This window comes from Plutella xylostella, chromosome 23 (genome assembly GCF_932276165.1).
Source record: "Plutella xylostella chromosome 23, ilPluXylo3.1, whole genome shotgun sequence".
NCBI lineage: Eukaryota > Metazoa > Arthropoda > Insecta > Lepidoptera > Plutellidae > Plutella > Plutella xylostella.
This window is the reverse complement of record NC_064003.1, coordinates 4,462,053-4,487,874: the sequence shown is the minus strand read 5'-3', so window position 1 is coordinate 4,487,874 and position 25,822 is coordinate 4,462,053. Positions and strand designations below refer to the sequence as shown.

General features: G+C 36.1%; 1 protein-coding gene across 4 annotated transcripts; it reads right to left on the bottom strand.

The window, feature by feature from the left end:
* Window positions 1-696: 696 nt before the first annotated feature.
* Window positions 697-23,728, bottom strand: LOC105381545 (thymosin beta). 4 transcript variants are annotated; one of them, XM_011551298.3, is made up of 6 exons: window positions 23,568-23,725; window positions 7,659-7,808; window positions 7,451-7,564; window positions 7,104-7,217; window positions 6,322-6,435; window positions 697-1,593 (listed from the first exon to the last, which is right to left on the bottom strand). In XM_011551298.3, exons 2-6 carry the CDS (start codon window positions 7,798-7,800, stop codon window positions 1,454-1,456), a joined length of 624 nt encoding a protein of 207 aa, XP_011549600.1. In that variant the 5' UTR covers window positions 7,801-7,808; window positions 23,568-23,725; the 3' UTR covers window positions 697-1,453. The 4 variants fall into 4 exon arrangements, with proteins under 4 accessions (XP_011549600.1, XP_011549602.1, XP_011549601.1 ...); XM_011551300.3 differs by lacking the exon at window positions 6,322-6,435 and having other exon boundaries at window positions 23,568-23,728; XM_011551299.3 differs by lacking the exon at window positions 7,451-7,564.
* Window positions 23,729-25,822: the final 2,094 nt, after the last annotated feature.

Below are 25,822 nucleotides of genomic sequence, written 5' to 3'. Positions count from 1 at the left end.
AGCTGCGTACAGACCGGTCCAACGAACGCCCAACGATGGATATTTATCATTCATAATACAGGCCAGATTGCAGCAACGAAGGTCAACGAAACCCGTTCGTTGGCTTTCGTTTGGCCGGTCTGTACGCATCTTTAGATGTGGTAATGAGGAGACAGCCTAGAGATAGATAGACCAATGCTAAAGTCCTTGATAGAAGTTCCTTGGACCAATGCATAGAACAACGCGGACTCGGGTGACCATTCATACTCAATGGGCCAATGTCATAAAATCAGTCTTTCCATCAAAGACTTTGCTTTGCACCAGTCAAGATGGTCAAGATCAAAATAACGAGAAGGTCAAGAGTAAGTCCATGCCTTCACCTTCACAGAAATAAAAAAACACTAGTCTATTTACAAATGTTACCAGCTCAAAATGAATTAGGAGGAAATTGAAGAGTTTCAGACTGTTTTACTACGACTAGTTATTTACACACATACTTTTTTATTCATTATAAATTTATCATAATTTTACTATTCAAAGTCATCACTCATCAATCTAGTGGGCTGAAATGCGAGAATCTCATCTCAATAAGTCAAATCGTAGTACCTAGCATAAATCCAGAAAAATAAATAGTCTTTATTTCAGATAAATTAAGGGAAGTTCCTAGGAAATACAAAAATATTGGTGAGGACTAAATAGTTAGGTAAATAAACAACATTGTGTTTTTACTTCTATATTTATAAAAAAGCACCGTCTGTAAAAACTTACAAAAGTCCGGTTAAAATGGCTTATTGGCATCGATATTATTAGCATACTAAATTGATAAAATAATTACGGATACACTTGTTGTATATGACATATCAAATTTATTATCGTTTCAAAAATCACTTTAAAATAATTGATTGTTTAAAAACGGCACTTTGAGCAATTTGTTTATTACAGCAGTACTTAGCAGTATTCGATGAATATTTTCTTAGTTCTATGTTATTTTAACATGAATACAGTAATATTTTAATTATGATAAAATAATAAATTAGGTAGGTAACTTGATATCGTAATTTTAATGATCTTACAAGGTTTTTTTCCAATAATTTACTTCACTACCTTTTATTAAATCTGCAAGTCTAATTCCTACATAGCATAAAAATGCAAGGTTGAAATCTATCATAATTATTAAACATATACTCAGTACTGAAGAAATAATACTCTTACATTTTAATATAAATAAAATGCTCTTACATAATTACGTAAATTGTAAAGGAGTGATATAGAAAATAATTTTGGTTCTTACAATTTAATGATAACAGCCGGCTACAATTCCAACTCATCACATTGGCCATCGAAGGAAATATTGCTCAATATTTCAAGCGGGCAATGCAAACCGGCCCACGCTTAAAATACCTTACTTCAATAGTATAACATAGTTTGATACTAGCGAGATACAGATGATTAAGATTATTTTGGAAGGAGTGATTCAGGCCGTCTTCTCTTGATCAATGACATCCTTGGTGGGCAAGGGGTTCTTTTCACAAGTTTCCGTGTGCTTCAACTTAGTGGGGTCGAAGTTTTCAATTCCATTTAAGAATTTGTTCTTCTCCTTCTCAGCTTCGATGGCTGTAATTAAAGATTTTTGTGATTAGTTAATAAATACATTATGATACAGGCTTTGGGGCTGAGTTATCACATCTGATAGTCGCGTCTGTTTAAAGAAACTCTCTTAAGAAAATTACTATCAGTGGCGGATTTACCAATAGGCCAAAAAGGCCAGTGCCTAGGGCGGCAGATTTAGAGGGGCGGCAAATTTAGCAATTTTTTATTTTACAGATTTTTTAAATATAAATTTACGTGTACACAATCTACATATAAATAAACGCACTGTAATATAATCAGTAGGTACCTATATTCTTTGAATTTAGTGGCAACTGTGGCTGCTGAATCATGCTTAGAAGGGCTAGTACGGAGCGCATTTAAGTCGTGACAAAAGTTCTACGTCGTCGCGCTCGCTCTTGAGGCTGCGCGATGTGAGTAAGCGCGATGCATAACTTATATCACGTCTTAAATATGCGCCCCGTGCTACTAGCCAAGATTGTCGCTTTTTCATGCTGCTACAGGATTTTTTTGTAAACTCGACACAACGCTGGCTTAAATAAATGAGTGAAATCGGGAAAGGCAAAACCCAGAATAGAGTGAATTTGAAACGTTGGTCAGCCAGAAATGAAGCATGTAATAGTTAAAGAGATTCTAGGCGTGCAGTTATTCTTTGAAATCAATCAAAGATGTTATTACTGAAAAGCCTGTAACGCGACAAGAAGCGGCGGGAATACTTTCTAATTTGGAGAAACTGGAAACGGCTGTAATGGTTAGTACCTAGTTGTGTGGAATTTTGTCATATGTACTAAGTACTTACATCAGTGATATTTTTGGACCAAACAGTCACTTGAGTCTACCAAGAATTCGCAGTTTGAAGCTTAATATTTCGTAAACCAGTCACTGAATCAAAAATGGTTTGAGAAGACCTTTGATATTTTTGAAAGACCAATACAATACCTACACCAACGAGAAAAATCATCCCCATCTGGGGGCACGGCAGTGTCCAAGTCGAGCAAAAAAGCGGCACGGCCGTACCATCCTTTTCTCGAAGCAATTCAGGCCATTTTCGACCCCCTGTAACTTCGTTGTGGATAAAACTAGAAGACTGAATTTTTACAAACCATGCAGGCATTGTAAAGACACGGTATATTTCAAATTTCATTCAATTTGAACCAGTAGTTTAATGAATAATAACGGGTCAAAGTTTCTTAATTTTGTCACTGACTCACTCACTCACCGATCATAAAAATTCTAAGGCACTTCTAGCAGACCTAGAAGCTTCAAATTTGGAATATAAGTATTGTTTGGTGTATGAATCAAGGGAAAACTAAAATATTTGGGGGCACGGTAGTGCCCCCACCAACTCGAGTAAATTTTTTCAATTTTGATCCAGTTTCTAGATAGGTACATAACTACTTAAATAATTTCATAATCACATATCTGGGGGCACGACAGTGCCCCCACCAAGTAAATATAGGCGCACGGTAGTGCCCCTGCCAAATCGAGCAAAAAAATTACCTTCATGCAAATTAAATCCGCAAAGGATGGATTACCTACCTACGGACAAAGCACATCAGGCTACCAGTGCTACCACTTATAGTCAAATTTTCTTAATATACAATGAACTTTGTGTATTGGAAACTAAGGTTGAAATTTAATTAGGGAAATTTTATGCAGTACGAAGTATCAAAGTTACGTTTATTCATTACGTACATTACGTAGCCAAAAATAAAGATTCTTGATTCTTATTAAATCTCAAGTTTGCGATTTATGTAGGTAGGTACCTACCAAACTAAGTTAACGCACCTACGTACCTAGAAGGTACCGAAAAGAAAAAAAAGTAGAACTGTCTACAAAATACAAAAAGAAATGAGATCCCATCAAAAACAATACTTGTCAAAAAAAACCAAGTCTCGTAACTCAGTTGTTCTACGGTAAAAAGTTGTGAGATCCATGTAATACCAAGTCTTATCCACGCACGCATCTCAATCTTAAAAATCTTTAATGTTTTATATAAATATATTGACTTGGTCATCGCACTAAATAATTTAATTAACACGTGTTTCCATGCGATGGCCGAGTCAATATATTTATATAAAACATTAAAGATTTTTAAGATTGAGATGCGTGCGTGGATAAGACTTGGTATTACATGGATCTCACAACTTTTCACCGTAGAACAACTGAGTTACGAGACTTGGTTTTTTTGACAAGTATTGTTTTTGATGGGATTGAATTTTACATGTATGGAAGGTAACCAATAATATATTTTTTTCCATATTTTATTGTACCAGTTTGTCGAGGCCTTACATTTGTACAAGGCGGATCAAAAGAAGTCATCCTATGTTGATTGGCTCTAATTTTTTTCTAAATGAAAATCTTCGATTCTTTTTTTTTTTTAGTAACTAACTACCTATGTTTATTTGAACCTTTAAAATTTTATTGGTAAAGTCTAGAAGATGATATCGGCCAAATGGCTCGACACAATTAATTGCCCTACGGGCTCCTTTTATGGCATTTCTCATCAATTCAGCGAGAACTTCGGGCGAGAGATTCTCGCACTCGTGTCGAATGTTGACCTTAAGGACTTCCAGAGACACGGGCTTATTCACATAAACACGGGACTTCAAAAAACACCTACAAAAACGGTCGGAGACGGTTGAATCGGGCGATATTGCAGGGAAAAATTACAGATAAAACGAAAAAAAACCGGCCAAGTGCGAGTCGGGCTCGCGCACAAAGGGTTCCGTAGCAGCAAAATTACAGTTAAATCAACCTATCTCAAAAACTATAAGAGATACTTTGATCAAACCAAAAATCGTTGAAAGAGTTAATTAGCATGCATCACCTCTATTTTTTTTAGAATTTTATACCCCGTAGTTATAAAAATAGAGGGGGGGGGACATACTTTTTACGACTTTGAGAGCTGATATCTCAAAAACCGTTCACTTTAAGAAAAATATTTTTTAGAAAACTTTATATCATTTTAAAAGACCTTTCCATTGATACCCCACACGGGTATGTACATCGAAAAAAAAAAATTCATCCCTCAGTTACATGTATGGGGGGCCCCACCCCCAATTCTTTTTTTTACTATTTAGTGTCATATTTTTGTAGCGGTTCATACAACACATATTCCCATCAAATTTCATCACTGTAGTACTTATAGTTTCCGAGTAAATCGGCTGTGACAGACGGACAGACGGACAGACGGACAGACGGACATGACGAAACTATAAGGGTTCCGTTTTTGCCATTTTGGCTACGGAACCCTAAAAAGGTAACCCGAAAACTGAATATACACAATTATTTGGCGTTCTTGGGAAGTATGTCACTCCATGGCTTCTCAACTTGTATTCTGCATTTGTCTAGTCCACCAATATCAAAACAAATTTGAAATTGGCGGCCATATGTATAAATGAGAGCAACTTCCAATAGGGTGATTACTTTTGGCCCACCTTGTATATTTTTGCGAAATGTCAGCTTGATATTTTTACCCGTTTCTGAGAAAAAGGGCGGTGACAGACAGACAGATAGACAGACAGACAGATAGACAGACAGACAGATAGACAGACAGACAGATAGACAGACAGACAGATAGACAGACAGACGGATAACAAAGTGATCCTATAAAGGTTCCTTTTTTCCTTTTGAGGTACGGAAGATTAAAAAAGATTTGATGAAACATAGATAGATAGATAGATAGATAGATAATTCTTTATTGCACACAAACACAGAAATTACACGAGGAAATACACAACATAGATGGTACAATTGGCGGCCTTATTACTAAGAGTAATTTCTTCCAGACTACCTCGGAGGAGAGAAATTATACATAAGAAAAAGGGGGAGAGTGCAAAAAAATTACAAACATAACTTATACTTACAGGAAAATAATATTATAACACCTAATCTATACCTAGTAATAGGTAATATAAAATACATAAAACATACTTATATACTTGAATATATACATACTATTAAATATATAATAAATAAACATTTGAAGTTGGTGACAGATAGACATAGAAATATCATTAAGTTCACAATCATAGTAATAACGGGATTAAACTAACGAATTGAATATCAGAAGTCAGTAGGGGCGGCAAAAATTGAATGGCCTACGGGCGGCAAATTCGTAAATCCGCCACTGATTACTATTCTATACCGGTACCAATTATCCACTCAAATTAGCGATCGACAGTAATTATGCAACGTTGCACATGTGCCCTCTGGGTGTTGTGAGAGATATTTTGGCAGATAGGCAGCGCTACAGATTGTCGATCAATTGCCTCTTTTTTCTTTATACAAAACATCATTGGTTCTAGGCGATGTTTCCCATTTAATAAAGACCAAGGAAGTGATGTGACGTGAGGTATGTATAATAAGCCCCGTAAAATGCGGTAGTGCCTGAAGCTCAGTCGAAGTGATGTGTAATTTACCTACGCCATCACAACCTCAATGGTCATTATTAATTGCCCGGCGGTTTGTCAAATGATATGCTAATTTCGTCATCGAGACGTTGTTGTTAGTCAGTAATGCGCATTATTGGTTGGGGCGAACTGTCTTATGTGTGCGGAGGCACACCGGTGCATTGTGCAGCGCCGCAAGCGCAACGTACCGTACGCTTTCACACTATCCAAAGCTTTAACTTTGTTTCGTACATTCGTAACATTAACACTAGATTACCTACATAAATAAAAAAAATATATAATTAGCAGTGCATAAAAAATAAATGAAAGCGACAAAAACCTTCTTGTGCTGGTAAGGGATTCTTCTCTTCGGTCATCGCATGCTTCATCTGACTCTTGTCGAAGTGTTCGACGCCTGTCAGCAGGTTCTGGTGTGCCTTCTCCGCAGCCACAACTAATGCAAAGCAAACAAAATGTGCATGCGGAACATAAAATTAAAAGCTTAGGTGGTTTAAATAAAATTGACCGTGTGACAAAAGTTATTTCCATGGATTAAAATTTGTGCCTTCAGAATCGGCTCCATTATCGAGAAATTTACATGCCCTCTATGTTTTAGAATGGAGCTCGGTCAAATTAAATGGCCTTAAGAAATAACCCTTATAGTGTGGTATGCTATTATCAGTAAGCATTTGGATTATGCTTGCATAGCACGTGTTATTAAAATGTACGTGTGTAGGTACATAATTATATATAAGTACTTAGATTTAACATTGGCAGCGCCTACTGTTCATGAGTATTTAGAATATACTGGACTGTTGATGAAATTCATGCAAAAAATATCAAAAGTATCGAACATAATTCTAATGTAAAACTATTTTTAAAATACTATTTTGTATATTGTAAATAACATTAAAATTTAAACTAAGGTGGATAAAAGCGTCTAAATTGTTGCATGTATGTAGTCGAGATATTAAATGGACTGCAGAAAATGATACTGACGACTAGAAAAAACAAATAAACACCAATGCAAATTCATTTTTTAAATTTCATCAACGTGCCATGCTTTAAATTCCACTTTTGTAAATTATCACACGCATTGCATTAACAATTTTTTTTACATACCATCTTTGTCGGGAAGCGGATTCTTTTCTTGCGTTTCTGTGTGCTTCAGTTGGGTGGCATCAAATTTTTCAATACCATCAAATAGGGATTTTTGAGACTTCTCTGCGGCAACATCTGTAACCACAGACAAAAGAATAAACATATATTTTTTTAAAGAAAACTGCTAATGTCTATGCCCTATACTTCATTTCCGGTTTGCGGATCATGATTCTGTTATACCGCGAAAAAACGAACATGCTTTGTTATTATTTGATGAAGTTATTTGTGTTACAATCTCAGGTTACAATCAAACATGGGCAACGTTACTGGATTAGTTGCAAGTTATATCCACCCCATTAAAACAATACCTAATGCATTGGGTAATACGATTTTTTCAACGGTTTCTGTTCTCCTCAAGGAAGACGGTTGGAAGTGTTCAACACCTTGTAGCAGGGCCGAATGTTGCTTTTCTTGAGCAACATCTGTTACGTGAGTAAAAAAACTTTACTTTAAACCATAACGAATAATAAAATACCTATAAGTAATTTAGTAAATAAACTTTATTTAGAGTTTTACCTTCGGCAGAGGGCAGCACAATCTTTTCGTTGGTGTCAACATCTTTCAAGCAGCTCTGGTTGAAGCCCTCTAGTTGACTCTTGAGGTCGGTAGCGACCTTCGGGAGGTCCTTGAGGGAAGGGGCATCTACTGAGCAGGCCATTGTTTAATCTGAAGACAAAAAATAATACTTAATTAGATACGTAGCCAATACAATACACAAAGAGACGAAATGGTGCAGCACTAGGCTAACTGACTTTAGTAGGAATAAATTCTTAACTACATCTCTCCCTTTTATAGTCGAATGGAAACCCAACAAACATTTTACCCTCAGTTACAGCTTTTTTTATAACTTTAACCTGTATAACTGTGTTATAATTATCTCAGTTCTAACATAAAGTGGTAAAGATGAGTTAAAAAATGAAATTAGTGTTAACAGCAGGTTTAAGTGTTAAAATGGTATTAGTCAAAGCAATTATAATTAAGATGTTATAGGTTTAAACTGTTTCTAGAACCTAAAGTTATACAAGAGTGCTCACTGACACCTGTTAACACTTATGGTTGTTAAGTGGTTTCCTTTAATACTCATATAAATCTTTAGGTGTCATATTGACTTTAGGCTGCAGGAATTGGTTATAAAAGAGATTTTGTCAAGAGTGCAGTAAGACAAGATTCTTACAGTGTTGGAAAACTCAACAATGCAGTTTTAATCTTTAAGGTTAACTTAACTTATGCTTATTGCGTTAGGCAAGTGGACTGTAAAAGTAACGGTGTTAAGCAAGACTGTGCGGATCGACTAAGACTGCATAATACCCTTGGCTAAGGGTGTTCTATTTCAAAAAGTGTAATAGATGACTTAGGTGAGTCTATATGTCTTAAATGTAAGTTCGCCATTTGCATTAGCGACCTAACCTATAAATTGCTGGGATAAACAATATTTTACTTTAAAATACTCACTTATTTATGTAAATTTTGTCATTCCAGTCATGCCAATCGATTTATGAAACTAATGGACATACAGCAAGGATACAAAAAAATACAAAATTGAGTCGTCTATTTTATATTTACTTATGTTTCATTTGAAATCCTTAATAAATTCGGAGCGCATTAAAATTGAGGTGGGAAATATGGTATACATTACAGTAAAATTACAATGGCATATTATTTTCAATTCACAAAACATGTTAAGTCAAGTTAATATATTATATTGACTGTTATTTAGTATTAATCAATACTGTCACTCTAATACTGTCGCGTATGATTGCTGTTGACACTATTATTTTCAAAGACATACAACTTGTATGGTAAAAGTGTATTCGAAAAACGGTAACATACTCACTTAACCCTTTTTTACCAAACAAATAAGAGTCAGGGAGTCAAATAACTATTCTACAACTACAACTATACCGGTAAAAGTTCTAGCTGAGAGTGATTAAACGCTCTTCAATAGTAACTTTAGCACTTCAATGACACCGTACTACAGGCTTTCTATAACTTAAACACTTCAATGACACCGTTTTACAGACTTTCTAAAGCCTTTACTCTCAAAATCGTGGGCCTCTTTCGTGGTTATAAGTGAGTTAGAGCACTCTCCTACACTCTTATACAGCTATGTCTTAACACTTTAATTTTCGAATGGAACCATTATACAAGTTATATGAGAGTTTTTTTAACGCTACGGTGTTAGTTGGGAATCAATCGATCGTTAACAGTGCTCATGCCTAATCGTAAGAGATGCGCCTTCTCTGTTCCTAAGTACCCTCAAATTGGACAAACGAGGCCTTTGTTTGTAAATTAAAATAAACGACCGCTTGGGATGGGCCGTTGAGTAGATACTAAAGTACGGATCACTGACTCATCTAAGTGGCTTTTTGAGGGGCAATCGGGACTTAGACGAATGTGACTCGATCGATCACGAGAATACAAGAATTATTCGTTCAAATTGAATCACGCGATCGTTGATATATTATGTATGTTTCAACGGGGTTTAGACCGACATGGAGAAATTGGAGAAGTCCAGTTGTGCAAGTGTGGAACCTGGTCTTCGCATCTACATTTTTATTGATACTCTAGACTAGAAGTAGGCATTATTAACATTAATAGCAAACAACGAGTACTAGTTACACTGTAATTAGTAATCTTACGGAATTCTGACAGTTATCAATTTTAGACAAATCAGAGATCACAAACCTTTTTGGGCTGGGCACTTTTTCAATACGAGTCTGGACATCTGAGACTATAATATATTTTTTTTTGTCCCTGTATCCATTTTATTAAGTGCGGCGCTCCAAATTAAAAGGGGATTTACCTACGGTGAGAAATAATTACCGTACCTAAATATATCACAAACAGTGAAAAATAAAATTAAAGATAATCTCAATTATGCACTTAGCATTAAGCCCACCTTTTGTACATTTATTTTATATTTGTGCAATAAAGAATTAAATAAAATAAAATAAATTATCTATCGTAGAAAATATATCTAAAAACAACTAGTACTTAATTCTTTTTGAAACGGTAGCCGTAGTACGCCAATGTCAGGCCGATGTTGCGTTCGTATTTGAATAGAGGTGAAAAAAAGAGATGTCGCTCTATAAAATTGTATTTTGTGCACTGACTGGCTTGCGAGACGTCACAGCAAACTGTGCGTCTAAAATGTGCGGTGGTGGTACCAAATTAGCGATACAGGTGAAATTGTGTCAGCGACTCATCGCTGGGAGTAAGACAGCAGAATACGTTTACCCCATCGGTCATCGGTTCTTCGACAGATGTGACCAGCCCACTGCCACTTAAGCTTACTAACTCGGTGAGCTATGTCGGTGACTTTAGTTCTCTGTCAGATTACTTCGTTCCGGATGCGATCTTTCAGAGAGACTCCAAGCATAGCTCTTTCCATAGCTCGCTGAGTGACCTTCAGTTTGTGAACCAGTCCCACTGTAAGTGTCCACGTTTTAGCCCCATAGGTCATAACCGGTAGGACACACTGATCAAAGACTTTCGTCTTGAGACTTTGTGGTATGGGCGACGAGAAGACTGGACGAAGTTTGCCAAATGCTGCCCAGCCCAATTGTATTCTTCTATTGACCTCTGATTGGAAGTTGTTTCTACCCAGCTGCAGAGTCTGTCCAATCGCATCCAGTGGCGTGCTTTGGGAGGGAATACGTCCAGCAGTGAACTGCTATAGGTATGATGATGGATTTGTTTATTAAAATCTCTACCTAATCATCACTAATATCATCATCAGTATCTTCATCATCAGCATCGCTGACATTAATTATTAGAGACTCTGTAACTCTGTCAATAAAATCGTCGAGAGTGCACATCTTATCTTCCTCTTTTATTGTGTGGCTGATTCATTCTTGCCATTTCTCAGGAGTAACATTTTTTAAACCTTCTAGTAATAGTTTTTTAACTTCCGCCATGACTGAGCCAGTTGGACTCGCGCACTGAGTGTACAAGTCTACTTAATTAAGTACCTGAGGTAGTTTTCCTTTTAATTTCATCATAATGAGGCGTTTGTTAAAAAAAAAAAAAAGTTCCTTTTTGGAGAAATAGATGGCATTGTCTAGGGTTGTTCCAACTGTCAAACCCTCAGAACACACTCAGATCACATGTTATTCTGTGAGGCTAACGAAATCTGAAAGTGACGTAGGTAGGTAGTATTGTAATATTATTTTCTCTAAGTCAAAGTCAAAGTCAAAGTCAAAATTTTTTATTCATCGTACAAATATAAAATTTTCTGATGAACGTCAATTTTTACAAATTACTCTCCGTTCGGATAAGATGATAATATATCATGTTATGTAACAATGGTTAATTTACATTACCGCGAATGATTTAACTTACTTACGTGAATGAAAATCACTTGGTATGAAATGATCCGAACACAACCATGATTCTTTTCGCAGTTTCCAATCAATTTTTCGCACATTTATCCGAGTCGCCTTAATCCATTGTTGCGCCTGGCTTTCATCATTTGGAAATTTATGATGTCCTTTATTTTTACAAGTTGCGACGGCACACATTCTCATCTTGTCTTGTAAGTATTTCTTTGGGATCTTATTTAGGATCATACAATAAATAAAAATAGAAAATCAGTTCTCGCACGCAGCACCCGTTCAAACGGCGCGGGTAGAACTATTCACAGAATACTTAGCACTATCCCAAGCCACATGCAGTCTGAGCCTCGGAAGGATGGCTCGCGCTACCACCCGACATTTAATCACAACTAGTGAGTTCTTATTCTGAGTTTAGTACTCTTTGCTCTCTATGTAATTTTTGACAGTTGGTACACTGCGTTTTCACGCCATCTATCGGCATACCCAAAAGCTCAACTGACAGCTGTCAAGGAAAACGGCTCATTATGTACCTACATCTATACGAAATATCAGCTTGATATCTTTACCCGTTTCCGAGAAAAAAGGTGGTGACAACAAAGTGTGATCCTATAAGGGTTCCTTTTTTTCCTTTTGAGGTACGGAACCCTCAAAAAAAATAGTGACAATCGGATCAATCGTTTCGGAGATATGCGTGGACAAACATACATACCAACAAGCATATAAACATACATAGGTACTATCTATCTATCTATCATGGCGAGCTGATTTTCCGCATTTAGCCTCCAAGGTGGGCCATTATGCGTGAAATACCTATGGGGTGACTAGCTATTAAGCCACCCAAGCTCACGCCAGAAAGCCAGTAGACGACCTAGGTTGCTCATACATAGGTACATAAACATTTATAAAATTTTGAATATTTGTTTATTAGCCCTAATATATTGTCATATGTCAATATGGTGCAGTTCCAATAATCTTACATACATACCGAACATACATATATATGTACTTACCGAATAGAGAATATTTTTTTGAAATTGATTAAAAAGGTTTATTATCCCTGAATTTAGTAGGAAGTGATGCCATGCTAAAGAATAAAATAAAGCAATTAAAATTAATTCGATACATTGGTCGTGAGTCGTGATCCTACTTCATATTATAAATGCGAAAGTTTGTAAGTGTATGTGTGTATGTATGTATGTATCTATGTGTGTATGTTTGTTATTTCTTCACGTCAAAACGGCTGAACCGATTTTAATGAAATTTGGAATGGAGTTAGCTGACACCCTGGATTAACACATATGTTACTTTTTATCGCGGAATTCCCACGGGAAAACTTATTAAGGCGAAGCGAAGCTCGCGGGAACAGCTATTATATTGAAATATTTGTTATTTTTGTATTAGTTTACTTGAGCAAGTAAATATTTAGATTTATCTTTTTATATAAAAATATTAAGAAAAAATTATTGCCTAGAAATGGATCGCAATTTTTCCTTTTTTCGGTAAAGAACTTTTTTAGTAGCATCACTTATAAAATGTCAGAATTCTTTCCAATTAAAAATTAGAGATTAAGTAAGTAATATTGTTTAATTTGTTAGTAACTGCGTTGCAAGAGCGTAACAGACTTGCCAACACGACGAACACAGCAACAAATAAAGTAAGCACGACCATTGTCCTCACGTTCGCACCTAAACAGTGAGCCATATCCTGTCTCGCCGACAGCATACGGGGGAAATGGCTTTTTGTTATTTTATACAGCAATTTATTTATTTCCAGCTAGACTATGGGTTTAAAAGTTTTATCTGCATTTTACTTGTGCAGATGCAGCTGCAACGTTGCTAAATCGAAAAGGTAGGTATTGGGCATGGAAGTAGTTTTTATTTCTACTTCCATGGTATTGGGAACTCATAGCTCTACCGTCTCTTTACCTATTAATGTAAGTGTATAGGACTACCTTTAATAATTAAAGCTCGTTATTTACCTACATCAAACAGCAGCACCACATTTAATTAGTCAACTTCACTCATCCGAATATCTAATATTTGCGTTCATTCGTATGTACACACAGCTATATCTGCATACAGAATACACACTGTCTGACCGTATGTCCCCTAAATATCATTAGACGACCCCATCCATCCGTCTGATACGGGTGGGGGAAGGGGGGTATGGTAGGTGAAATCCGTACTGCGTACACCCTCCCGAACTTGATACACTGGTTTCAATAATAAATATACTTAGGTAACATAGTCTAGATACGAGTAATAGCTACCTCCTAGGTATATTTTAGCAATCCTACGACTACTGTAAGAAAGTACCGAGGTAGTTAGTAGATGAAAATTAGAATGAATCCGGAAACCATAACTAATATGGTCGTCAAAATTTTGCTCAAAAGAACATAACAGTACGAACTTCAGTTTTCAAGCTCTTTCATCTGTTAAAAACCCATGTAAATAACTTTTTTGTGGTATCTTTTTCAATAAAGCGACTATAATATGTTGTGTCGGTAACGGCATGCGATATGCATTTGCACAGCCGTCTCTCCTTTTATAAATAAATAAATAAATATAATATAATAAATAATACTTTTATAAGTATTTAAGGTAAGTAAGGGTAGGTAAGGTAAAGGTAGGTGGTAGTAATAGGTACAGGATAATACAGAAGTTATACCGCAGATTGGTCAGTGTTATTCTGTGGTCGTTACCGTTGGTCAAATGTATCAGTTTACTATGAAGGCGTTCGTCGTGGTCTGATTGTCATTGACTACATATAGGTAGGTACTATGTTCCTTGTACTGTGTTGTACACAAGTGTAGGTATGTCTTATCACATTATCAATAAGGTAGCACAGCAGTTGATGCTTGCTAATTTGTTTGGACCGAACTACAAAATGAGAGAATGGGTTCCGCTCATCTGGCATAATCTTTATTGACCAAAACTCATTTCGCATAACTCGTATGGTCTAAACTTTTTTGGCCGAACCATCACTTTGCCAAGACTTATGTGGCATAAGGCTCGTTTCGTCTAAAACTCTTTAGGCACAATCTTTAAACACCTAAGTTTCGTTTGCTCAAATTTATGTTCGTCTATACCTATGTATAATCTTGTTTCTCCTAATGTTATCTTAATAAATAATATATTAAGTATGTAGTAAATGTACAAATTGTGGTATTTTTCTCCTACATCCCGAAAAACACGATATTGTATGATCAAAAAATCGAAAGTTAACGACCAATATAATTATTACAAACCCCATGAGATCGAAACCTAAAAATAGGTGCGACGACGAGCAAAGCGAGGAGGAGCGTGTTAGGTGCACATGTTCATCAAAACCAAAGCGGAGCGCAGCGAAGCGGAGCGGAGCGTTTTCCAAACAGCGGAAACAATACAAGGCACCAGTTTGCGCTATGTAGGGAGACGCTCCGTCAAAGTTAAAGCCAAACGAATATTATTACTTTGTATAAACCTATGCCATAGCATTATTAGGCTATTCAAGATTTGGCAATACCATTATTAGGCTAAACAATGTTATGCGAAATAACTTTTTACTAAACGAGATTTATGCCATACGATTTTCGGCGTAACGAGACTTTGCCCAAACGTTACTATGCAATACGAGATTAGGCAAAAAAATCTTATGCCAAAAAAGGTAGAACCTGAGAGAATTGATGGATACCAATATAAGGCATGCAGATTTGGAATATTGCGCAGATAAGCAGATTTCATGATGACCTAAAATATAAACTAAATACATGCTAAATACGTAACTACTTACACACTTGTGCACACATACCTATACCTAACTACAGAAAAACTGTTATTCTTAACTACATTTTAATTGTTAAAGTGCTTAGTCAGCTATGCAGCAATCAGCAAGTTAAGATTTCGAAAACAATTAATCAATAGGATGACAATCGTTTTAGTCAGAGGCATGCATATAGGTAAGTATTGAGTAGGTACTTACCTAGGAACATTTAAGTAATATGTAGTATGTATTAGTGATGTAACGAATATTCGCATTCGTATTCGCATTCGCGAATATTCGCATGTTTTTGGATATTCGCATTCGCATTCGCAAAATTTTGTGCGAATGTTTTGCGAATATCAGTACTTATTTATTAGAAAAAAACACTTGATTTTAAAATAATGGTAGGTTAACAATATCGAAATCCATTCATCTATAACCATTTTACTTAGGTATTACAAGTTACCCTCTTAATCACATTACCGGTCTTATTGTCTTTATCACTTGGTATTATTTATTTACTTTGGGAAACGAAACTTAAGATATAGTGAAGGTGGGTTATTACGAAAGGTTTTTGGTCGAGTCCGCTACATGTTCGAATTTTGTCACATTATCAGAACTGATGCCGCCATTCTTTTCGATGGCGGCACCAGTTCTGATAATGGAAAAGAATGGTGGCGCTTCACTTCGGCCTTTTGCTCCCCAGCGGAGATTGGGAATAAGTAAGTAAGTAAATATCAGAACTGGTTGGGTAATTGTTATTCATGTAAGATTGCTTTGTATACCTGAATATACAATCTAAAACTATGTTTCATAGGATTCTGTAAATACCCTCGGAATTCGTAAATATTTAAGTTACTAAAGCTGATATTTTTTTAATTGCTTGAGGGTAATTCCAAACATATACGGGTAATTCCGATTACTGTCCAAAAGATTTAACACATTTATGTGATATTTATAATTCAAAATTACCCGATCCACAGAATTTCATATTAAAATTTTCCAACATTTGGAACTACCCTAGTCGTGAAATACAAAAAAATAAGAGCTAAGGTTTTTAAACTCACAACTTAGTTAACAAAAATGACAATCTTTTGGATGAAAAAACAATCCTTTAAGTAAATTAACTGATTTCTTAATTACCGATGAGCGGGTAATACCGAAAAATCGAAAATGCCGAAATATGCACTTTTTTTTACTAATTTTACGTTTTAACACGCGCGTTCGGTCCTTGCGCCCTGAGTCAACCCAAGCGAGGTTTTTAAGTTGCCATCAAGGTGAATGGTTCCACAGTTCAAAGTATGGCTGCGTTTGGAAGAAATCGCATATAATCGGAATCAACCGAAATTCGACATTAGCCGACTTCAAATAGTTTCTTAGGACCTAAATATCAATAATTTGTAGTTGGTCTGAGATAAATAAACTCTTTAATCAAACAAAAAGCGTATTTTGACAGTATAGTGTCAGAGCAAGATATCCATAGATTTAAATTTTTCGTATAAGTCACCCTCAGAAACCGCACACAGTCGCAATGTGTCGTAACAGTTACGGAGCTTAATAAAGTGTTAAGTTTATTAAGCTACTTTAAAAAAAAATCTGCGACTAGTATTGGCTAGTCTGATTCGGAATGCTCCTAGAACGGAACGTAGGTACCTCGTTCAGTACGAGACTGCCACCAAACCATACAAATGGCGCCAAATTGGAACACAAACTGAATATTCGCATTCGCATTCGCGAATATCGATATCAGATATTCGCATTCGCATTCGCATTCGCGAATGTCCAAAAACACATATTCGTTACATCACTAGTATGTATATATAATAAGTAAAACATACTATTACTTACTTATTGAAATTACCACTACATTAACACGTTTATAATAATACGTGAGCCTATGGATTTGTGGCAAGTTACCTATTATTTACCTAAGTTCTTTATGACTAGTGGTAGGTAGGTAGGTAGGTATCCCTGACTCCTGACATTATCATGAAAAGTTTTTACTCAATATGACTCACGGTGACATTTTGTATTCATGAATCACCCTCTCACCTAGTTGAAAAGAGGGACATGGAAATAAAAATAAAATTTGTCATCTATTATAGTCATCCAGACTCACCATCCATTCCATACATAATCAACTAAGTAATATTTGTTGAGAATCATTAATGATTAATTTAGATAGGAAGGATAACGTTTTAAATAGCGAACCAATGTTCCATTGTATACTTTAACGGTGCAACGACATGGCGCCTTTCCAAATCCTTAAAAGGAGTTCCAGAAACGAGTTTTTATGCGACACGACTTGTAATGTATCGAGATAATAATCGGTTGCTTAACCACACCATATGGTCACACTTACATTACTTGCCTTCTTCGCTAAGAGCGAACACATAAACGGCATAAACCCCTCTTTTTTAACTGTTTTATTAACAGTTAACTTTATAGATTCTTAGTCAGAAGACTCAGAAGCGGTAACACAGAAAAAGCGAATGGTCAAACCCCCAAATCAAATGAACGCAGACTTGCTCTTGCAGGAGAAGAGCGGGTAAAATCAATAATCACGGCTGTTGCTGCGGACTGCGGATGAGGGGAAGGTGCGGTGAACCTGACACCGTGAGTCACATTCCGAACACTGTGTCTGAACGCACCAAAAAGTTTGAAAAGGCCACAGTCTGGCTGGAAAGTTCGGTATTTACTACTGACTTCGCAGAAATACTTACAAAAAAATGCGAAACTTGATGATCAGCTTAAAGCGGAAGGAAGTGCAATATTCTGAGATTGAGACAAAATTTAGTCATAAAACAGCAGTTTGTCGTTGTGGGTGTGTCGGTCGATCATCTTCCAACGTAGAGGACGAGAAAAGTAAAAGTCGCCTATCATCATCAAGTACCTTCGTAGCTCAGACTAACCATCGTAGTTGATCGTAGGTAGGTAAGTACTTTTAACTCTATGTTTGACACGAAAGAGAGTAACTCCATGGTCACAATTCATTCATTTTAATCTAGTCTCGGTAGATGATGGTCAACAGACGACATGTCTGCCACATATACAAAGTAAGTACCTAAGTAGGTATACCTAAGATTCCTACACCGCAATGCCACAAGTCGTCCTATGACAAGTTCCATTTAGCCCTAACCTTGCTCCTATTTATAGACATGCCCTCCCTCAGGGACATTACAGATGTATTTGACGGTCGAATGGCGTAGTGGTTAGTGGCCCTGACTGCTATGCCGAAGGTCCCGGGTTCGATTCCCGGCTGGGGCAGATATTTGTTTAAAGACAGATATTTGTACTCGGGTCTTGGGTGTTGATATTTATATTTAGTATCTATCTATCTATGTATTTGTGTAGATATATCAGCTGTCCGACACCCATAACACAGGTTCTGCCTAGCTTGGGGTCGGATGGCCGTGTGTGAGATGTCCCCACATATTTTTTTTTTTTTTTTTTATTGTTATGAACCCTTACTAAAGTAAAGTAAAGGTGGGCCTAGCTGCTTAGAATGTATTAAAATGCAACTAGTTAGTTAGCTAATTAACATTGAAGTAGTTACGGTAAGTTAAATAAACCTATTTAGATTTAAGTACCTACTTAGTATGTTTTTCTCAAACTGCAAAAGCCAAATAGAGGTTCCCAGTCCCAGCTACCACATCGTTGTATCACAAAATCTCTGGTACAAACATGTTTCTAAAAGCTTACTGTTCCAGACACATGTGGCCATATGTTAGTTCTAGGACAATCAGAGGTAACCTTCATCGGGCAAGGGTGGCCGTATAAGGAGACGCTTCACGCAATAACGTATTTTCTCCAAGTAAGGAAACATGCATGAAAGGCTGCGTTGTATGAGAATAGGGTCATGGTATTAATTTAATTCGTTTGACGAGATGTCATCCATAAGTGTTGGCAGTATGTGAAGCTCTATATGTAATTATTTATTTATTTCTAGTATTTGAAAAACTTTAGCACACACTTCCCGTTTTTTAGATGATTGACCAAGCACACGTGCTACTTTTTCACAGGCAAACCAACTTAACTTATCAAAGGAGTTCATGCCATGCATTGTCTTTACTTGCCACTTTAGCTCTTCATATGAGTCAGGCAAAATAAACATCTCTTTCTATGAAATAAGGTTTGGTATTAATACCAGCTTTACCATGTTAACATACGATAACGGTCGCCATTGTTGTTTCGTTTAGCAACACGACATCAATACTAACTGACTCATCTTAGTTGAAACATTGAAATTCAGTATCTTCACTTCACTCAGTAAGTTTAAACTGTTTTTTCCAGTTTCTAATAGGATACGCAGTCTAAAAGTTAAATTGCCGTTAGAACAAACTGCAGGCAAAGTTACTTTTTGAACTCTCTAAAAATCGATTGGTTACCCAGACGTATTCCGAGTCCCACTCGATTCAAGCACCGCGAGTGTCATCGACCGGACTACCGCTAGCCTAGCACATATCTCAGAAAACACGTTAAATTTTATGGCCCGACAAGTTGGTATAATTAAGAAGTTTCAAGTTATTGCATCGTATGCTTGGGTGCTAACTAGTTCTAATGTGCTTCTCGTAAACAGGACGATCCAAATCTTGCTTTGTAATCCATGTCAGAGAAGCTTCGCAGTGTTGTGATTTATGGTGGCGTACCTAACGGTTTTTGTACAAATTCAATATACTTAACTACTTACCTATAGTACTTATACTGTATAGTATAGTAGGTATAGTGTAGTGTATACCAACCTAGGCTGAGTTTATAAGAAAATCATTTAGAATCAGTAAAAAATAAAAATACATTAGGAACGTAACTATTATACTACATGCTTAATAGTAGGATGCATTATTTATGGTCCATCAATACGTAGGTATACTTAAATGCAATAAAAAAATAATTCATTCCTAGACTGTTGATATAAATAAGTAATATTAACTTAGCAAATAGGCACTCTCGTAATACTATCTACCCTCTCTCATCTTTATTACCCACGAGTCGCACGGTTGGTACAGACTTTTATTATTATTTGATTCGCGGACGTTGCAAACCACCCTCACCCACCCTCGGAGTATCGATTTTAGTCCCCGACAAGGGTTCCTAGGGCTTAAACAAACCCTGAACTTGAATATTGGGGGTGCGACTGTTTAGAAGGGATAAGGGATATATTGAGTTAACCGTGCGTGTAACTACGACATACGCACACTTAGTAGGTATATGAGTAACCATAACTATAATGCTACTATTAATAACAATAATATTTACATACCTAATACCCATGTGATTCACAGAATCACACACATCTAAGTATTATTAGGTACTACGTAGCAGTTCGTAAAGAGCGTGAACGGTTATTCTTATTGGCACTCTATGCAATTAACAGTAGGTGGATAGGATTGAGGTGGACAGTAATTAAATGGCAGACAGCGAGTTTCTTTGTTGACTAATTTAATAACAGTTTCGGATGATCGTTCGTTACGAAGTCTATCATGCGTGAAAGCGGAGAAAGTACGTTGTTGTATCAACATGGCGTCACGAGCCGTCGCGATACTCGCGATGGACCGGTTCATATTCAGCTTTGCTGCACAATTCCGCCACACTGTTTTATCATTTTCAAGTTTGTAACTAATTTAAATAAATAATAAAATTACTTAATTTCTTAATTATTATTAAGTATCTATTATCTTAAGCTAAGTAACTAATATATAAGTACCTAGCTAGGTTTACTAACTAACTAAAACATTGATATAAGTACCTACGTAATTAACAATTGTGGGGGTACAGTTATGCGGTATGCGAGTAATTTCATTAAATTTTGTTACATTTGTTAGATCCGGTGTAGGAACATTTATTACCTAATGAAACTATCAAGAGAGAAATGGAGGCTTAGGTTCTATTTAGGTGAACAATAGTTACCTACCTAATAATATGATCTTATTATTTCGAAAATGCTTGTGATATTAAATGCGGTAGGTTTAAGGACTAATCCTTAACATTGCTTTCAACGATGGCATAAAAGGCTTAACTTGAGGGTTTGTATGTCATTAACGTTCTAACTAAACCGAAAGCAACATGTGTTCTGTGTTAGTCATCGGTTTATTTATGGAAGAGATTAAAACTAAGGGTTCGTTAACATTGAATTCAAGGACACTTTGTAAGTATCCTTTACCATGGTGTTCTGAACCGAAAAAAACATTGTGTAGGTTTTCTTACCCTAACCTGCAACGTGTGGGTTTATTTTATTAGCTAGTTAAGTATTTTTCATAAATTTTTGCCCTTACGTCAATACTAATTACTTAGTTAAAGTTCTAAACAATAGACGATTCATATTAAATGGTTAGTAGACATTCCCAAGTAAACGCCCAAAGTAGGTATTAAGTAAGTTAGGTATTTAGTGAGCGCTACAAATAACTAAGACAACTGTTTTTTTAATGACGCTGTAACTAAGTAGATAATGAAACATTCGGCAAAAATTTAGTGTTAAAATTCAAGAGCTCCGAGTTGAATGACACCGGTAGATTCGTTAGCGCAGCGAAGTGAAGTAATTGCATTTATTAACATAAAACATAGCACGAAGTTAAACGGACCATGCTATGCGGGTTAGCCGCTTCTTCTAAACAGATTCATTTGATAATTAATATTTTAAACATAGTAGGTATCTTAGTACCCTTTTATGCTGTATTTATTTGTAGACTACCTTTAGTTATGACATTTAACATGTTTGGCTATTATTATCTTTTTCGGATGCCAGCCAAGTTATGAAAGGACGATGAGCTGTTGGCAGACCAGCTGACACAGACATCATTGGTGGGGAATGCAGTGGATCATAGGGGAACAGCTGCCGTATGACCACCGACCAGACAATCTTCAATCCTGGCATGATGAATCCATACCATGTGAGTTTTGACGTTAATTGATGCTGCTAAAGGATTGTTAATTGCTAATGTGCGGTGAGCGGTGATGATACGGTAGTACCTAGTCACCGCCTTATCTACGAGAGAAATCGCCAATCGATGATGATACTTATACCTATATGTATAAAAAGTTGGTAGGTGATGTAGATGTAGACGAATGGCCGATGATGATGATTGATTGTCGTCAAAATTTAAACTTTTATAGTAATCAGTTAATAAGTTTATGTCCTACTGACTAACTGTTCAGACTGAGAGATCACGTTGTATTGATTTATTGCACCCTTTTTAAAACGCCACCCCTTCCTTTTCTCTCCCTTTGTCATTTCGTTCATGTACTTACCTAAATAAACTGTACCTATTGTTTTTAAATTTTCGAAACTAATATATTGAATAATCTCTCGCATATCGATCGATTCCTAGTGTGTTGATGGCAATCGTCACTTTCTGGTTCTGGTAATTTAGGACCTGCAAGATGTCAAAGTCAAGACTAACGACTGCACCCCCTCTTATCCTCTTCCAAAGTATCTACCTAGATAGATAGGTATGTAGCTACCAATGTACTTTGTGGTAGCTACTGCCTGCCTACTACCTTTATCATTAGTTTACCATTTAAAAACAAAAGCATGCCCTTGTACAAACTGTAAACATAACAAAGTCGTCACGACTGCGAATCGACATTGTAACAAAGAATGCACACAGTGCACTGCACACGTCAACGTATTGAACAAAAGAAAAATAGCTTTTGTAGAAAAAACATATCACGCACACACAAAGTCTTATCAAACCGAGATTAAGTACAACTCTGTCGCACCCAATAACTGTGGCTGGTTAGTTAGGCTCTACTTAATTATGGTTTTTAGGACTGCCACATAAACCATAATGCCATCATCACATTCATCACGCACTTTAGTTAAATCAACCCCGAGCCTTAAAGCCGATGTGGCATGCAGAATCTTTGTAACCTACTACGTACGCTAAAGAATGCATGCCTGCATTCAATGTTTAAAAACGTGTAACATTGAACTGCACTGCAATGTATAAGCAATAAGTACTAAAGTATGATTTGTATTTATGAAGATGGAATGAAGTCATCGCGCCGGCCGCCGCTCCCACTCAACGGATGAAATCGCCAAGTGCCGTTAATTTGCTAAATATTTTAACTTCGCTCCAATAACAACACTACTTTCATACGTCTGTAAGTTATATTAACCGCATTGTTAGAGAAGTAGCTCGTGGAAAACTAAAAAATATATTAATGTGTCGATCCTATTCAAATCCATTCATCTTTTTGACTCATATGGGAGAGACACAAGCACCCTTCGTTAAATAAAATCGATCGATTTAGCACAGGGCGTGAACTTGAACAACCTGTATACCTACAAAAACAAGCTAACCCTATAATATTGGGACCTAAAGTCACTAAAGTAAATAAATAATGATCTTACCTGGTACTGACGAAGTCGAAAACTAAGTTGAATTAGTGACACTCACAGGTTCACAGTCAGAAGAAGACTGACTGTTTTCGTTTCGCGCTGCCGGCCGGTAGCCACTTTATATTATTCACTAATTTAGTAAACGCCACAGCTGTGCGTATTGTACACTTTCTGTGGCGGTGATAAGGCTCATGTGGACGGAATGAATAAGTTTGTCAGTCTGTACGTTAATGTTGGGGGTGGCTGACTCGCAGTGAGATAAGGCAGCGTTTCGAATAGGACTGTGTGTGAATCATTTTCCTATTGTAAGTTTCCTTGTTCCAATAATAAAACGCAGTTTAGGATAACAAAAAGTCAATGACGTGCCACGAATTAATCATCATGCATGTAAGTAACTAGGTCTATATTCTAATAAGTAAATATCTTACTGTTATACCTAGGTACCTACATCAGTAATAGACTAATAGCACAGTAATATTATAGTCAAACGTTCAAAACCGACATTGGAGACGATCTACATACTTACACAAAATGTATGACTGGAATTTTAGCACTGTTTAATCTCGATTAGGAAAGGAAAACATAAGCATATAAGGCTTTTATTGGTCGTGTGGGTATTATTTCTGGAAGACAATAATAAATTTTATAATTAGTTTAGTTTAATCAGGTTAGGCACTTATAAGTACTTACCAACCTACATTATGTAACTACGTAATGGGTGTTAGGTGTTAGATTAGCCTTAACCACACCCAGATTAATCCAGCCATAAACATATGGCATCATTCCTTGTAACCAAATAACCGAGCCAACCATGCAACCTACCTACTAAAAACTGATAAACCTATTTAACCGAAGTTTAATAAAGTTGTAAAACTGCCTTGCTACACCGCGAGCCAGTGAGTCAGCGCCGCGATCGAAGAGGCAAGAGGCGCGGGGAGGGGGAGGACGCCAGTGTATGTGCTGTTAAATCCAACGGTTCTTTTTTTTCTCTACACTTATTCACTGGACGAATTTATATTATGATGATGCTCGAAACTCGGTATGCCACCAATTAGATGCATTTTTGTGGAGTCTAAATCTGGTGCGCTCTGGAATTTCAAGCGGCTGCGTGTTTGACAAAGTTGCATTTGCAGATCATATTGTTATTTTATTTAGAATGAGTTGCCGCGGATAACTTCAAATAAAAAATAGGTACTTACCCATACTTTAACTCCGAACACTGTGCACCGAATCTAAACTTCCTACATCTCTATTAAATTCATACTAATTACGGCAACTTTCATGAAAGTCAGTTATAATCCAAATCAGCATAGTAGAGCTACGGTACATTTAAATGAGCTGAGTGCCAAGCAATGATTTTTATTGTTTTTATTTCATAGACAGCATAACCACTTGTTTACACACTTTATAGTTTTATCATATACTTAGGTAAGTTAGAGTTTAGAGGTAAAAGGTACGAAATAAAAGACACACATGCTGGAAAAAAATGGTTTTATTATTTTTTATATATTTTTTGGGAACCGTTTCTCTTTTTCATTTCTTTTTTTAAAAACAAGTAACAAACTTTTATTACAATTTACTTAGCAAAGTCACAATTATATTTACAGAAATTTTAAGATATAAGCGGTGAGATATTTTTTTAAATCTACTAGATTACAGTGCTATGCTTTTTAATAAATATAATTTTGTAAAAATATATTTTTCTCTTTTAAACATTAGAATTCCAACGGTAGGATTTTAATGGTGGGCAAAATTAATTATTTAGAAATAAAGATTAATATGTTTTTCTTAACGCTCATAATGAAAATATAACAAAACACAAATAAATTTAAGGAATGCCTGCATTAAGTATTTAAACGAATACAGTGATAATGATAAGCTAAGTGGGTTAAACTAAAATTAAGTTGAAAACATATCTAAAGTGGATGTACTATACTTACCTATCTGTCTACCTACTAATAATGGTACTTTCTTAATATCCATTAATGTATTAAAGTTACAGTGAGTACCTATCGTAGGTAGGTACACTGTGCAAATTAACTTATAAATACACACAGAAAACCTAGGTTTGAAATGAAAAGTAGAAACTGAAATCTTCTTTATTTAGCTACTGCTAAATTAAGAAAAAAACTTGGATGAAGGCAGATCATTCTTTAAATTTCAGAAGTGTTTTCAATATTTAGAATATTCTTATCAACTAAGCTTAATTATTTCCCGGCATTTACATTAACAAGTATTTATCGCAGGAACCCACGCCCCCTGACGTA

What these genes read in the sequence shown, in the direction of transcription:
- LOC105381545 (XM_011551298.3), bottom strand. Translation starts at nt 7,800, where the DNA reads ATGGCCTGCTCAGTAGATGCCCCTTCCCTCAAGGACCTCCCGAAGGTC. An exon ending in TGTGCTGCCCTCTGCCGAAG is followed by an intron (nt 7,565 to 7,658) that starts GTAAAACTCTAA and finishes CTCACGTAACAG; the next exon opens with ATGTTGCTCAAGAAAAGCAA. An exon ending in TCCGCTTCCCGACAAAGATG is followed by an intron (nt 6,436 to 7,103) that starts GTATGTAAAAAA and finishes GCTTTGCATTAG; the next exon opens with TTGTGGCTGCGGAGAAGGCA.